This window comes from Alosa pseudoharengus, unplaced genomic scaffold (genome assembly GCF_046254945.1).
Source record: "Alosa pseudoharengus isolate Yale_2024_CS ecotype anadromous, Long Island Sound unplaced genomic scaffold, YU_APseudo_1.1 YU_APseudo_1.1_scf_18, whole genome shotgun sequence".
In the NCBI taxonomy this organism is placed as follows: Eukaryota; Metazoa; Chordata; class Actinopteri; order Clupeiformes; family Clupeidae; genus Alosa; species Alosa pseudoharengus.
The window spans coordinates 6,781,132-6,798,011 of NW_027468650.1; the positions used below are offsets into that span (position 1 = coordinate 6,781,132).

General features: G+C 40.7%; 2 protein-coding genes across 3 annotated transcripts; one reads left to right on the top strand and one right to left on the bottom strand.

The window, feature by feature from the left end:
• Positions 1-4,642: 4,642 nt before the first annotated feature.
• LOC143130893 (zinc finger protein ZIC 4-like) lies at positions 4,643-8,468 on the bottom strand. 2 transcript variants are annotated; one of them, XM_076290162.1, is made up of 3 exons: positions 8,048-8,468; positions 7,322-7,939; positions 4,643-5,079 (listed from the first exon to the last, which is right to left on the bottom strand). In XM_076290162.1, exons 1-3 carry the CDS (start codon positions 8,466-8,468, stop codon positions 4,643-4,645), a joined length of 1,476 nt encoding a protein of 491 aa, XP_076146277.1. The 2 variants fall into 2 exon arrangements, with proteins under 2 accessions (XP_076146277.1, XP_076146274.1); XM_076290159.1 differs by having other exon boundaries at positions 7,322-8,468.
• Positions 8,469-13,608: 5,140 nt separating this feature from the next.
• LOC143130894 (zinc finger protein ZIC 1) lies at positions 13,609-15,781 on the top strand. The gene is made up of 3 exons (XM_076290163.1): positions 13,609-14,575; positions 15,023-15,186; positions 15,584-15,781. Exons 1-3 carry the CDS (start codon positions 13,609-13,611, stop codon positions 15,779-15,781), a joined length of 1,329 nt encoding a protein of 442 aa, XP_076146278.1.
• The last annotated feature ends 1,099 nt before the right edge of the window (positions 15,782-16,880 follow it).

Below are 16,880 nucleotides of genomic sequence, written 5' to 3' on the forward strand. Positions count from 1 at the left end.
CTCATACTGCGTGTCTTGCGGAGATCAAGCAGTGTTCGCTTTGCAAAGCAAGTGTCGAACTGCGCTATTCTCTCAGAATAACACCTAAATACAACCAAATGCAATGAAGACAAGCATATTCAAGAAGTTTAGAAACTAGATGAAGAACCGTTTTGTAGGGAACATATGCATAAATGCATTACATAATATTAATCGAAGTAGCTTATAGATTGCCATTTATTTGGATAATACAGTTCCGCGCCCAAACTTAATGCTGCTGAAGAATCACCATGGCGTGTTGTGATATAATTTTTTTCATCAATTATCACGCTAAACTTCTAGGTCGCATTTTCGACAGTATTTACCTTATCACGTATTTTATCTCAAAAGCAATATAATTTCCCTTTACTCGTCAGTGTCATGTTTGAAAAGTTATATTTCCTCTTCAGTATGTCAATACAATGCCAAATAGGTGTTTTGTGACCCTCTTACGAAAAATTAGAGAATTGCGCCTCAGAAAAGTCAACTTTCTCCAGCTCCAAGTTGCCGTTTGTACGCAATAGTATTAGTGTGGCCCATGTTTCCGGCCTTTCAACATCAGAAAGCAGACACATTTCTGTTGAACAGCAGGGACCTGACCTTACCCACAAGAGGCCATGGGGAATAGTCGTAGAATAGATATGTGCATTTGCCATACTAAAACAATGTCGAATCTATCGTGGGTATCGTGTTTACATTTTAAAATTCATTGATTTTCCACCTTAACTGTGCCTAGAGTTAAAAAAAAAAACAAGCAATACAGAATAGGCGGGTCTCTCCAAAGTCCTCAGTTAGGTCAGAAGACGCCACCTCCTCGCCATATTCAACAGCATGAATTGAGATCCAGTACAGTTAATTTCTTATTTTAGGTGATGTGTCTGCATAGAAGTTCACTGTCTTAGTGTTCATCGCGTGTTTCCCCTTGTGTATTGTTTGTTTATCGACAGTTGTTGGATAGTGTAATTATCCCGGGCTATGAATGGTTACATGAATTCTAGCATGCCAAATTATATTGTGTAACTCCTAGACAACTCAGAACGAGCCAGTTATGAGCAGCTTACATCGAGAGAACATTACGTATGGAGGTGGGGGTTTGTATGTTGCAGCCATTTCCCATTTTTGCTTAGAAGGTAGCCTACTTGTTTGACATTGCACCTGTCCAGTGATTTTGCATGCCAATTCCGGTCACAGTGATGTGCAATTATGACGTGAAATAGAAAGCTGAATGGGCCGCAGAAATGCTTTTTCTTTTCTTGAGAGACTGCTAATCCCCTATTAAAAGGGCTTTGTTAAATAATGCAAGACAGTTTCCGGAAGTGGGATTATCGCCTCCATTATCTTACAAAGAAATGATATTTCACACCCAAATGAATCTAAGTGTGTCGCAATAACACTAAAAGGACCAAAGAACTGAAATTAAATTAATTAATTTTCTATTTCCTCCAAATTGGGCTTTTAGGATGATTGGTTAAAATAAAACGCAAAACTGCTAAATTGTTGTGTTGCATTGCTTGTATATGTGTGTGTGTGTGTGTGTGTGTGTGTGTGTGTGTGTGTGTGTGTTTAAAAGGCTCCTAAAACATTCAACTATCATATGTACATGAATAATTTGCACATAGTCCATACCACGATATCACTTGGCTTATGCTTGGTAAGTATGCTCTGGCAACTATGACATGCATACCTTCCGTCAGTAGGCTGGTTGGATTGATAAAATTGTAAATAAATCAGACCTGATCCATTCAAATCAGCACTAACATAACAACAACAGTGATGATAATAATAATAATTTCTAAAACACTGTAACCAGTGTTAAATACAGGCCTTTTAATTTCAATTTATTTTCACATTTCTGACAATGCTGTGTTTCTCCCCCTCTCTATGGCATTAATCGACGATGATGCCGTCATCGAGTTCCAAATGTACCACTTTTGGGCTCAGCCTATTTATTGTTTTTTGAATAAGTAACTTAATTTGTTACAATTTCTTCAACCCAGTCTATTGTTTATAAACTGTATTCACTCATCTCTGGCTGAACGATTAATCTCGCATTGACGTTGAACACGACCTATGGCCCCTCCCAAATCTTTCCTTCCCGGTCCCTCTTTCTTTGCTTAAACACATATGACCGAAAATACGCCCGCGCACGCGTGCGCAGACAGGAACACAAACACACATACTCTTCCTTTCTCTCCCTGCCTTTCTCTCTCTCTCTCTCTCTCTCTCTCCCACACACTCACACACTCTCTCTTTAACACACACACACACACACACACACACATAGAGGTAATACACACTAGACCGACAATTAAACATGGTTTGAAAAAGTGAAACAGTTAAAACTTTTCTTTCTTTTTGAAGTTTTTTATGCCAGATCGACGACAACAAGTCTGGGGCGGACAGAATCAGTGACAAAGCGGCTTTTTCCGTGTCATCGACGTCGTTTAGACGACATGGAAGAATCCCTCTGATAATAACTGCCACTTCAAAGGCTTCCCGGTACAATTCAGACTGAATCATGCCTTTCTCTATTCACTCGCACAAGAGCTAGTACTAAGGAGGAATCAACTGTAAAGTTTTTCCCTTCTTGCCACGGTGTTTATTTTCTCTCTTTTCAGCTGGGCACTTGGCAAGAGTAAACAGGCAGACAATACCAAAAGACACAAACTCAAAACGCATCTGATCAGATAGTAGAGGGCCGTGTGTAGGCTACTCTTGGCAGACTTCCTCGGGAGCTGAAAAGAAAGTGGGAGACCACTCACTTCCCTGCCCTTTAGCCTACTGCTAAATCTATCTCCAAGCACAACTCAATCACGTCTAGAAAATGTTTTACATATGACCGACTTGAAAAATCGGAGGACTCGTTTGGAGCTTCTAAACTCCAGTAAGCAAGTAGCCCATCTAAATTAATACTGTATAGATATTGTGTACATGCAAAGTGTAGCCTATGACTAAGTCACATCACAAGTGTGTGACATATTTTACTTTGTCCACAAAATTGGGCATGCTCACCAATAGCATCGCAGGATGCATGTCCCCATTTAAATGAATGCAACATATAGACGTGTGAATATAGGCTATCATAACTAAATTGTTAAATAGACCAGTGCGTAAAAGATTCGCATGGTAAACATAATTACATACGTACTGAATACACTGAATGCATGAGCAATTGTCCCAAACATATCACACCCGTCAGTGTGTCGCTGGCCTCTATCGAAGAGTGTGACAAAAGTAGGAGAACATTTGCTTCTTCTTGTGAATAAAAACATATATTATCATTTCCTACCCCATGGGCGGGCAAATATTACACTCCTCACAATAGGCTTTGGAGATCTCTGCTTCGGCCCCACGTTATTTGAGTTTGACTCAGCTACCGCTATAGAAATCCTAACTCACCATGAAGATTCACCGTCGTGAAGAAATGGCTCTTTGTATAAAAAGAACTTTGAAGTCAGGATGGGAATATGCAAGCCTTTCATCAAATGCTGCCCGCATAACCCCCGCATGAAAGCCAGTATAGGCCAGCTATAAAGGAAAAAAATGTTGGGTGTAAAGAAAAATAGTCACAAAGAAGCGAAGTAAGACGTAGCACAATCAGTATTGTCAACTTGTATTTGTGGAGGACTGGGTGCGTTCTGGGGCAAGCACGTGAGGATTTTTCGGCCATGAAAATACACGTAAGGTGCACATTTGCGTATTGCCTTTAAAAACACGGCAAATCCGGGGACGTCGAAGTGTGACAAAACTATTCAAAGTGTGAATAAACTCTTCGAAGTGTGACTAAAACTATTTAATTTTAGAAAAGTATTTTCCTGTCATCTCTCTCTCTCTCTCTACATCAAAATCTTATAGGCCTACAATTCATCAAGTTTGATTCGAACTTTGGGAAGCAGTCTCAATTTCAATTTAAAGTACACAATTTATTTAAAATACTGACAAATTACAAGGCAGTTTGATACACATGTTGAGTCCCATCTTGTCGATCGAATTGTCATAAAATGTATTATTAACAAACCTTAACAAGTATTACAAAACCACAAAATGCCAACATTGACCAATGACTGCAATAATTTTGAATGTTATGTTTGTCATAGCAATTACAGTAACAACGCTTAGGTCAATAGTTCGATAAAGCACAAATGAAGGAAATAATTCGTTATGAAATTTAAACAATTTCAAATATTAATTTTATACAAACAATAGTAGCAAAATTTCAAAATAGCTGAAAGACTGAACCATACAAAATTACCGTTAACACGTACACATTAAAACGTTGCAATATACAAATTTACATTTTGTTGAAACACTTTGGCTCGATATTACAAAAATGTCCAAGTCAGATTCAAAAATAAATTAAAAAGATATTGATGTTTAAACTGAATTTACAAAATAATACAGCCACATGCTTACGAGTAACCATTACATTGTATAAGAGATTAACACTCATGATAGCTGGCTATTTCAATTGGAGGATTGGCAGTGTCATTGTTTGTCGATATGCCAGTGCATTTAGACAAGTAGGGCCTAGGATGATATCTTGGAAAATGGACTCTTCCCCCAAAAAATAATTGCGAATCCAATGCATTTTCCATTCAGAATTATTATTTTACTCGTACTATTGTTAAAATGTGTCCCTGCATGGCGGGTTCCTGTATTGAGGCCTCTCTGAAGGGTCAGGTGTGGAGGAGCCGCTGGGAGGGGTCTGGGAGCCGCTGGCACCTGAACTGTGACAAACGTACCACTCGCTTAGATTCGCTGGCTGAGACGCGGAGAGAGGTTCGGACAGTGAGGAGGGAGCTGGCTCCCGGCCCAAGTCTGATGAGGGTGAAACGAGAGATGGAGTCGATGATTCGTAACCAGAACTCGGAGGTGGAGACTTGCAGTGCACTTTCATGTGTTTTCGCAAAGAGCTGGGGTGCGTGTAGGATTTGTCACAACCTCTCACTTTGCAGTTGTAGGGCTTATCGCTGGTGTGCACGTGGGAGTGCTTCTTCCGGTCACTGCTGTTGGCGAAGCGTCTGTCACATCCGTCAAACTCACATTTAAAGGGCTTCTCGCCTGAGATGAGAGGAAAGAAGTCGAAATGCGATTTATATACAGCACCAATGATACAATCAGTGACAAAAATTGAGTGCATGAAAGACTTTTATAGATTTGATCGATGGAAAAATATGTCATTACAGTTGACGAGTACTGCATATAGGCCTAGTTAGACAGTTAACAAAATCTAAATGCGTTTTGTACCCAAATCAGACAGAGCCTGGAGACAATACTACTGCGCGGTGTATACAATTTATTTAATCAAATAACAGTATAATTTAAACGAACATTGCACCTTTTACCATATACATGGCACAAACTGATTATGTTGGCAATGAATATGTAATCGTGATGTAGTCTAGTCCAAAAGCACCATTTGGAGGATCAAAGTCATAGGTGCTAGTGCTATAGCGGGCTATAAGGCTATTTACTCTAGGGCGTGTGGTAATCACAGACAGGTTAAATTATGTGCCAAATAAATTAGCCTATATTCAAATCATATGATGCTGATTTCGGTGAAGATAGCCATGTCCTTGTGAGAATATGTAATAGCTGCTGTCTAATTACACTTGTGTGCTGAATATCAATTTGACCTTCAGCTGCTGGCTTGCTTGCTAGAGCCAATCAGGAATAGTATTGTACAACAAGCAAGAAACGAGAAGGAGCCCCTTGGGAAACCACAGCCATAACCAAAGATTTGAATTGGCCTGCAAAATAACCCCTCTGCCCTGGGGAGCCAACACATCATGATATAATTGGAGCAAAAATGTCCTGTGTTATCAAGCCATCACCTGATAAAATCCAGGGCATCACAGAACTTGTTCTCTCAAGTTCTCTTAGAGGCTGTAAAACAGCAAAGTATGGCACACGTAAATATTGGTGTACTAAATGATGTGAAGGGTTTGAACACAAGCTTTAGCACACTTGCATGTTCTCACAAGGGTAAGCTAGGCCCACTCAAAGTGTGCAAATGCTTATTGTCAAAGTCTAGGCTGAAAAAGTCCAAATAATGTTTAAGTAATACATAAATCACAGGGCAGCATCAGTTGGTGAGGTAAATGGACCGCAGACAACAAAATGCGCTCAGATAGCCTTGCAACCTCCCATTGGCGGTGGTGCCTAATATTGTTTCGTCTTGTCATCGACTTGTTGCATGCTACGCCACAATCATTGATGAGCCACAACAACTCCACAACGCAGATATCTTGATAAGTGTCATCAGTTTTAGTGAGTGCGGCACTGTACGGGCCTTCTGTGTGACTTTTGACGGGCCTTTACTGTTATTATCCTATAATCTTATTGCTCACCAGACAACTAAGTAGGCTAACTTTTACTGTTTAAATAACAACCAACTCAAATATCTGTTATCGTAAACATAACCAGGTCTTAACTTCTATGATAAAGTGGCATGCACTCAATATATTTAATTAGTGAGGCTCAAGGGACTGCCAATATATACTTATACCGAAAATGCATAACACCATAAGCTGCTCTATACACGTCCTGAACACACAACTGAATAGCAACAAGTAGCCACCAACAGTACTAGTCAGCCACACCAAAACCGCAGACTAAAAGCATACTGCAGCACACTTTCGGAACCAGAACTTGGGTGTTTACGTACAGATAGATAACTGTATTTTACCCACTGTCATAGCTTTTACAGAAACCATCACAGGCCACAAAGAGTCAAATAGTCTAATGTTTTGATTTGAAGTGACTCAAGCTGTTCAACAGAGACACCAAAACCGCTAAATCGCAGCTTTGCATAACCTAAACCTAGTCTGTGCACAAGAACAATACAATCACTACAACTAGAGCAAGGTAAGGTGAATATATTTGCGGAGTTATATTTCTTACTTTAAGCACGAGAAGCCCAATTGTGGGCAGAGAAATACAGATGTAAAAAGTGGCCCAGTCTTACATTCTTCTGTGATTGTGTAACGATTACCATTTACCACAGGACTATATTTCAAGCACAAAACTAATGGCATATTTAATCACCTCTGTATTTGTAACACCTCTCCTGTGTATATTTAAAATCATTACGCTGTCCAACCACATAGATCTAGAATCGTTTAGAGGCTATTTGAAGTTTCACTGTAGCCATCTTAGTTTCATTTATTAAGTTCAAAATGAAAAGTCTAGGCCTGCATATTCGTAGGTACATTGAGGGAACTTTGAAAGACAGTGACATTCGAAAAAATAGAACTAGGCTACATGTGTACGTCTGCGGCGTAATAGAAGTTAAGTCACTGACCTGTGTGAGTTCTTTTGTGAATTTTAAGATTTTCCGATCTTGCGAATACTTTTCCACAGCCGGGGAATGGACACGGGAATGGTTTTTCTCCGGTGTGTACTCTGATATGATTTACAAGTTTGTACTTGGCTTTAAAAGGCTTTCCTTCTCGAGGACACTCTTCCCAAAAACATATATGATTTGCTTGCTCTGGTCCCCCGACGTGTTCCACTGTCACATGTGTCACCAGTTCATGCATGGTGCTGTACGTTTTGGAGCATAGTTTTTTCACTGAGTGTTCCGGTTCCAACCATTTGCAGATCAGTTCTTGCTTAATCGGTTGCCTCATGTACCGAAAAAAGGCTCCTGGTCCGTGGTGGTGAGCGCTGAGATTCATGTTCAGATTGAGACCGCCGTAGCTGTGCAGAGGCGATGCAGCAAATGGGTCTGTCCTGGAGCTTGCCACTTGACTCAAGTGATCAGATCTAACATACATTTCTCCAGGTATTCCTAACCGTATTTGTCCGCTCAGTGCTTGGCCACCTGGAGCTCCGTTAGAAGGCTGTTCGTGATGAAGTCCGGGGAAGAGGGTATGGTTCGCAGCATCGGGGTGATGACCATAGTGTCCCGGATAGCTACCTGTTGTTGAGACAAACATTCCGTGGTGAGAGGCTGTACCAGTAGGCTGGTCGGTCAGCACTGGCATGGCTTGAGCTGTCAGATCTCGTCGTATGAGGAAATCCCTACCTGCGGATAATGCCTGGGCCGTATGAGACATAGAGTATGGGACCGTCGCCGCCTGCACCGGGCCAAAAGCTCCCGTTTGACTGGAGACCACTTCACTGTGGCCTGCAATATGATGATTGTGGTGATGGTGGTGGGGATAATGATGGGCTGGGCTGATTTTGAGGGCCGCGGAGTGCCCCATGTGTTCTGGCCCGAATGGACTCGGCCCCAGGCGGGGTTCCGCAGTAATCTCCCCAGGGTGCGCGTGAGCCATTGAGTGTGGATGGCTGCTGAACCCCGGGAAGCCTGTCACGCTCTGAGGGGTATGGTGGTGATGATGGTGATGGTGGTGAGCCCCTGCCAAGTCAACTAATCTCAGCGCTGTGTTCCGTTTGGAAAACGTAGGGTCCATCACAGGGCTTCCCAAAGCATCCACGCTCATTACTCCTAATTTTAGAATAACTTTGACAGCAGGCAAAATAATAATGATGATGACAAATATATTTTAATCGCAAGGAAAAAAATACAAAAAAAATAAAACTCTAAAGTTTAGTCTATCTCAGTGCCTACATTGAATCCCATTCGGTTGAGAGGCAGCAGCAGGACGCTTTGATATACTGAATAGAGATTCATGGTAGGCTGTGCAGCCCGTGGAGCTAAACAATCACCCTGCGCTCTAATTGGTCAGCTCTCGGTGATTGACGTCACTTGTGACAGTTTCCAATGTGAAGAAAAATGCTTTAGTGACAGCAAGCAGTTAGAGCGCCTGCGCCGTGCCTTAGGCGACACTTGAAAAAAAAATATTGTTGTTATGCAAAGGTTAGGCTACTGTACTTTCCACTTTAATCGCCAAAGTTAAATCCATTCAAAAAGCTGTTGTACAATTATTACGACGGATAAGCAAAAAATTACAAAGTAGGCTAACCAGTGAATGCAAAGTCTTCATTGCTAAGATGTCACGAACCAGGTTACAAGTTCCATAACTGAATTGTTAAACTACATTTGCATTGCGTTTCATCTACAAAACATTTGTATAGAATACTGATCAAAAGTAATTCATCTTCACCCACTTCGTCGGTTTTACGCATAGCACTGGACGGTGCCATTCCGTAAGTTCACGCAACTGGAAAGAATAGTGGGTGCATTCGCATAGGCTACATAAAAACGGAAGGGTAAAAACTATATATTTTACATGACAGTCCGCGCTTCTTTATTCTGTCCTCCAAACGGTGTTTCTTCCAACTCGTCATGGAATCTATTCCTCTGGATTTGTGAAGGGATAGTCACCGAGTATTGCTGTAATGCAAGGAACATGGTATTCTAGTTTGGGGGTAATTTTGCCCTCGACTTCGGTCAGCCCCAGCTCGCAAGTGACCGTGGATCAGCAAAGCAGGAGGAGGCGCTTAATAACGAAGCCCGCGCACGCACGGGCAACAGTTTGAGACAAACCAGACAAAACCCTAAAGTGACTATAGAATGCGCAACTTTGTAAAACAAAACAAAAAGAAGATTGTCTGGTGAAAAAAGCCGATGAATAAATAAACTTTTCACTAGTTTCCATCGCGATTTAGTAACTCACAGATGTTGTAATCGGTCATATAATTCTACAAGACATTTCACACATTGCATAAACCTTGGAAATATGAACTTCTGGCACAATGAAAAATCCAAATTCTCTCCGCTGCTCAGATAGACTCTTCAGCATGAGTTCTTACATAGGGCCTGCTAAAAACATCACAATGTTTGTTCCTGCGAGATTAAGCTGAAAACTATTTGAAGGCCATCTGAAGCATACAAATAGAACCGTTCTGTCCAAATTCGAGATATGTTTCCATAGAGAATTTACAGAGTATTAACCTCACACTTATCAATTGATTATCAATGTCAATTGAGCAATACGATGAGTACACAACTTCAGTTTGTTTTGTATTGATAGATCGATCTACATAATTCGTCACCTTTGCAGAAATTAATGAAATTATAGAAATCCCTACTTAAAACAGTAGCCTATGTCTATCTGATTCCGTTGATGTTTAGATGAACTTCGATTGATTAAAAAAAAAATCCGGAAAAAAACTGTAAATATTTGTGTAGAAACTTTCTTGACTGAGTTTTACAGGCTTTTTATTGAAGAAATGCGACCTGGTGCCATAAGATCCAAGCAATGTCACATTGCAATATAATCCTTCTCCATTTCACATTCAACAAAACCACGGATGAAATAGAGGGCCGTACTCCAAAATGATAACCATAGAGTATTCTTACCTTGATCATGAATGCTTGGGACGTTTATCTTAATCAAATCAGCCGGAGTCAAATATGAATTGTTATGTGAGCTGACCCAAAAAGAGGTTAAACAGTTACCATCGGATTCATGTCAAATATCACATGTAAAATCTTCTTGGCCATATTAGCCTGTACAAGTGGCTAGTCAATCAGTGATTCATTTACATCACTCCAGGAGCGATGGGTAGTTCTGAGGCAGTAAGATCTTAATTTCTTTTGACAGAATGTCACGCCAATATTTCCTAACCTTTTAGCCACTACCATAGTACCGAAGTACGAGGATCTCTTTTGAGTTCTGCAGTCTGCTGTTCTCCATATAGACAGCATTTGGACATATTAAATCCAGCGATGACAGTGATGCAAAAACGGTCCGAGTGAAAATTATAATAGGAGTTTAAAATGTTCCTTGTAAAAATTAAAAAGTGCGTTGGCTGGCTAATCAGCATAGTAGACTAGGCTAGGTTTCAGCCCAGGCCTATAAAGAAACAAGTAAACCGTATCTTATGCAGGTGCCATAGTTCCGAGGCGATGCATAGTCAAAGCGATGAAAAGGTTTTATTTGGAAACTTCTCAAATTCTCATCAATATGACAGCGTGAATGAAACAACACAAATGCAGTAATGGGTTATATTTCAAAGCACGACCTTTGACATATCTACATAAAGGACTGTGTTTCGCTCCGAAGTCATCGACAAGTGAAATACATTCAGTCCCAAAACTATTACGTCTACTTTTGACAGTGAAAATACATGTCGTGGTGTAGCCACAATTAGTAGGCTTATTTTTAAATGTGCATGTTGCATTCACTTGTATTTATGTCTGTAAAACAGAATGTGTTGATATCCTCAGCAAAATTGATCTGTCAAAGGGCTCTGATGACAACACCACGTCAAAGACGTCAGATATAAGTAAACATTATATGAACTATGACAGATACTGAGGGAGATTATTACTGAACAGAGACTGTCCCCGCTCATAGCGTCATTCCTTAGGCATGTCCTTACACGAGGCCAGACACATGAACACTTGGAAGAGATGTTTTTGTTTTGCGGGCTAAGGATAGACGCTATGAAAGAGTACAAGAACAAGAAACGGAGGAAGATACGCTTACAAAATGTGCATTGCGTTCATGACAACATTGCGTCTTCCATGAGCTCAACACTTTCGACTAAACAGTACAATTAGTCACCAAACGCAAGTAGTCCATTTCTTGACCAATTGATCATATACGAGTTAATTGTCCTGTAGTCAACTGTAGGGCATGTGTGCGAATGGCGCAACATGCTTTTACAACATAAGAACAAAAGTTAATGTAGATGCATATTGAAGGCCTGATATATATATAACATGTAATCTACATATCTAATCCATCAATTGCAATTCAACAAAGTTACCTCCACTACCATACGTTCTTCTTTAACTCATTTTTTTCTAATTCTGAGTTTAAGGATCTGTACACGTGTACGTACCGTTTCCACCTGTTAGCGTCTTCCAGATTTTTTCACATATAACTTCGTAAAACCTGAAACTAAGTAGAATGTTACACAAAGGACTCCAATCTATGGCTTTCGCTCTCTCAGCAAAGAGTTTAGAAATGTAGCAGAAGCCAGCAGACTGGATGATGTTTTAATGGCTCATATGGCACGGCTGTGCGTGCGGCTTTGAACTCCAGCCGCCGGAGTTTCCTGCAGAGAGCGCCGCAAATCCCACTTGATAACTTCGACAACCCACAACTTTTTATATGATACGAATTTGATGTATGTTATGTGTTACACTCAGTCACCAGTTGACATTGCATTTTCTACAGGTTACTAGTACAATTGAGTCATTGTCATGTTTTTGTTGCATATGTATGTATGAATGTATGTGTATATGTGTGTGCAAGAGGACACACGACCATGAGCGAGATCTTTCATCCACTAGATGAGGCTCGATGACGCAGCAGAGAAAATGTAAAAAATATAAATTCACTAGTAGGTAACGACTGCATTAGTTCCGTGCCCTGGACACAACTGCCACACTGAAAAGATAAATGTTGAGGACAGTTGTGTATGTAACGTGTCACAATATATGAGGATGCGTAGAATATGCTGACAGAAGTTGCGACATTGTAGTAGGTTATTGTGGTTCTTCAATATTAGTCACGCACGGTTTACCTATAGGGATAATCTACCATTCAAACTGTTATAACTACACACTGGTGGCGATGGATAGTCCTGGTCAGGATGGATGATCCTGACCAATGGCCCTTGGCAAGGCTCATTGCAAGGCCAAGAAGAACTTGACTTTTTGATTACCAATGGATCTTTTCTTAAGAACTGATCATTTTCAAAGAAGAACATAGAGGCGGATCCACATCTCTCGTCTTAAGTGACATCATATAGTTGATATATAAGGAAATCGGCTATCAAATAGCCTAATAAAATGACATTCAGAGAAAGCATTGCTTCTTGCAATAAGTATACTTATTGATGTACACTGTGAAAATACTTGTCACACTTGAATCACTTTCTGTGGGTAGAATTATCTGCAGCTGATACATAGCTGCAGATAATTCTACCCACAGAAAGTGATTCAAGTGTGACAAGTATTTTCACAGTGTACATCAATAAGTATACTTATTGCAAGAAACATCAATAATATTCTGGTATTTGTTTATGTCTGTACAAATATTGATGTTTATTTCTTTAAGAATCACGATTTTGCCGCTTCACACGTTTCGCGTTTATCAATTCTGTTGTTAGACAAGAAATTCAAACTGTACACAAAAAAAAAAAAACACAATCAGCAACCTCACCACAATACCTGGGATTGATGATGTATAAGAACCAATAGGACTGGGGTAGGGGTATTGGAGTAGGAACACGGTCTGTTATTTGGTGAGTGAACGTCGGTGGGGGGAGAACGCCTTCTCCAATGATCGACCGGGGTCAGAGTCACGTGACGCCCCCCTCCTCTCCCATTCATCAGGGGTGGACTGTGTTGTCTTTTCAATTCATTTATCTGCAGGAATGATTGCGACTATCAGTCTGGAGCTCACCGCCTGACTGAGGAGGTGAAAGTTGCGCCACAGGAAGATAAACCGCAAAAGACAATATTGTGCATGATTTGCGTGTGCATCGGATGAGAGGGAGTGGGGAATATTCCTCTCCACTAAAAGTAAATAGAAATAGGGAAACGGAGTTTGCTTAGCTCACTGAAGTCAGACAAATACGCAGAGTCGAGGTAGTAGTGGCGTGGGTACTTGTGCGTGATTTTTGATTCTTGCTCTCAGTCGCCTCTGTTTCAGACTGAAGATGCTCTTGGACGCAGGACCGCAGTATCCTACCATTGGGGTGACTACTTTCGGCTCCTCCAGGCATCACTCAACAGGCGAAGTAACGGACAGAGAGGTCGCTTTGGGGATCAATCCCTTCGCCGATGGAATGGGTGCTTTCAAAATCAACCACAGCTCGCATGATATCGGCTCGGGGCAAACGGCGTTTTCTTCACAGGCGCCCGGCTACGCAGCAGCTGCTCTTGGACACCATCACCATCCCACTCATGTCAGCTCCTACTCCACCGCCGCTTTCAACTCCACCCGGGACTTTCTGTTTCGGAATCGGGGCTTCGGAGATGCCACTAGTGCGCAGCACAGTCTCTTCGCTTCCGCCGCGGGAAGTTTTGCTGGGCCACACGGACATTCTGATGCTGCCGGACACCTGCTCTTCTCGGGACTTCACGAGCAAGCGGCTTCCCACGCATCTTCAAACGTAGTGAACAGTCAAATGCGCCTAGGCTTTTCAGGGGACATGTATGGGAGAGCCGACCAATATGGCCATGTAACAAGCCCGAGGTCTGAGCACTATGCCTCGACCCAACTGCATGGGTATGGCCCGATGAACATGAACATGGCTGCCCATCACGGCGCTGGGGCCTTCTTCCGTTATATGAGGCAACCCATCAAACAAGAACTTATCTGCAAGTGGGTCGAGCCGGAGCAGCTGACGAATCCGAAAAAGTCATGTAACAAAACTTTCAGCACGATGCACGAGCTTGTGACCCATCTCACGGTGGAGCATGTCGGAGGGCCAGAGCAGTCGAATCATATTTGTTTTTGGGAAGAGTGCGCCCGAGAAGGGAAACCTTTCAAGGCGAAATACAAACTTGTAAATCACATCCGAGTGCATACTGGAGAAAAGCCCTTCCCATGTCCATTCCCCGGCTGTGGCAAGGTGTTTGCACGATCGGAAAATCTTAAAATTCACAAAAGGACACACACTGGTAAGAATAACAACTACCCATTTGTTGTCCTTTCTTTTGACGCCTGAGTGCGTCAAAGTTTTATGTGAAATATTACTATTGCATTGTACAGCATTAAAATGGCGCTAAGATTAAACAACTTTCAATAAGCCAATGTAAACAATGTCAAACTTTGCAAATATCAATGGTATTTCATGAACGTAGACTTTGCTTTGCCGAAGAGGGGCTAAAACAATTTATCAGTAAATTGCAAATCTAAATTTGAACTGTGAAATTGCAGACCTTACAGAGTATGTAAAACAGACTAGAATTCCTAAAGGCTGACATCAGTTGGGCATGATCGAAGTATTATGAATTCAAGATGAAGCGTTTTCAGTTTTTGTTTTAAGTAAGAAACTTTAATGGTGTGTCTATTTACTATATTGTGCAATGCACCATATCGATCACCTTTCCCCTTTTTTCTGCTAGGTGAGAAACCATTTAAGTGTGAGTTCGAAGGCTGCGACAGGCGTTTTGCAAATAGCAGCGACCGCAAGAAACACATGCACGTCCATACGTCTGACAAGCCCTATCTCTGCAAAATGTGTGACAAATCGTACACACACCCCAGCTCCCTCCGAAAACACATGAAGGTAATATATTTATCTGTAATTTGTTCATATATTTGTATTTTTTCTGCCCCTTTATGTTATGACTGTGTGTAGCTTAATGCAGTGGCATTGATGAGTTTTGTGCAGTATGCAAATTAAATTTCCAAATAGGCCTAAATTAATTGTGGATTGTATTTACTATCAATTAGACTACAGTATAGTATACTAGTTGTTGGCCATCATCGCCAATAAACTTTTGTCTTTAGTAGACGTATTAATGTCCCAGTAATGTTTGGGTTTGTCTGATTTCAACAATAACAGTAGCTGTCATATTACTTTTAGAATAAGCAATATATTTGTTTACAATGTAGCGTTCTCTTTTCAGAACAAAGGATCCATGTTAAATGTTTAACAGGCCTATGTTTCATCTGTGTTGCAGGTTCACGAATCCTCCACTCAAGGTTCACAACCATCTCCAGCGGCCAGTTCAGGGTATGAGTCTTCTACGCCTCCCACCATTGTATCCCCATCCACAGAGAACCAGAGCAGCAGTTCCATATCGCCAGCATCTTCGACAGTACATCACACGACCAGTCACAGCACGCTGTCGTCAAATTTTAATGAATGGTACGTGTAAAAATATTTTCAAAAGACTGCAGAATTAGGACTGCTTGGAATCAAAGACTGAAAAGCCTATTCGCGTGGACCGACAGAACAAAAAGACAGAAAGAAAAGACAAGGAAGTCCATTTTTTAAGGCTGTCTAGCAAAAAGAGAGAGAGAGCGATGCATGGACGAGATACAAGGCTGAGAAACAAGTTATTTTTTCCAATGTTTTTTTATTATTATTTGGGAAATACTGCACACAAGTGATCTCCGATTGCATGCTATCTGCGGGTCGTGGCCTGGTTTGTACATAAAGATTCACCCTAGTTCAAAATGTATTTTATTTTGTAAATAGGTATATTACAGTTTAAGGGAATTTGTGAAAATGTGGTCCCTAGATATATGGAAAATGAAATGGTTTTAAAGAATATTGCGATGAATAGTCTTGATTGAAAAGAATGTTATAGTTAATGTGTACCAAATGTGAATTACTCAGTATTACTACAGTCTACACGTCGACCTAACCGACTATTAGTATTAATGTGCTTTTGTATACAGTGCAACATTTCGTCTGAAGTCAGTCTGAGTAGCACAGTGCCATTGTTGTTATTTAATGTCATGTCGATAAATCGTGTAGTGAAAGCCTGAAACTCCGTGTCAATCTGTTTATGTAAGTGAGAAAATATAAAACTATCTGTCTATTGCCATGGCAATTGCAAGAAATTATTACCTGTATATAACTCAATTTTCCATATTTATCCGCATGTAAAGGGCCGGTAACACATGTTAGAATTGATCGATATTTATGGAGAAATGCGTTCGTAGGCATTGTAAAATTTAGTTTACAAAATAATGTTTGGTTACATTTCGTACAATATTAAAGTATTAAAAGCACAACAAGAATGCCTTTCATATTTATTTCTCAAAGTGTTTTTTCAAGCTTTGTTTATTTATATTGTACGCACATGGACATTTATGCCCTCAGTTACCTCACCAATTATAAGGATGTTCATAGACAACTCTTTGAACAATAAGCGGGCTATTGTGTGATTTAGCCCCAAATATAGGCTAACGAAATGTCTCCTGTCATTGGGATATCACCCATTTTGATCATAGAAGTTTGTAAATAGT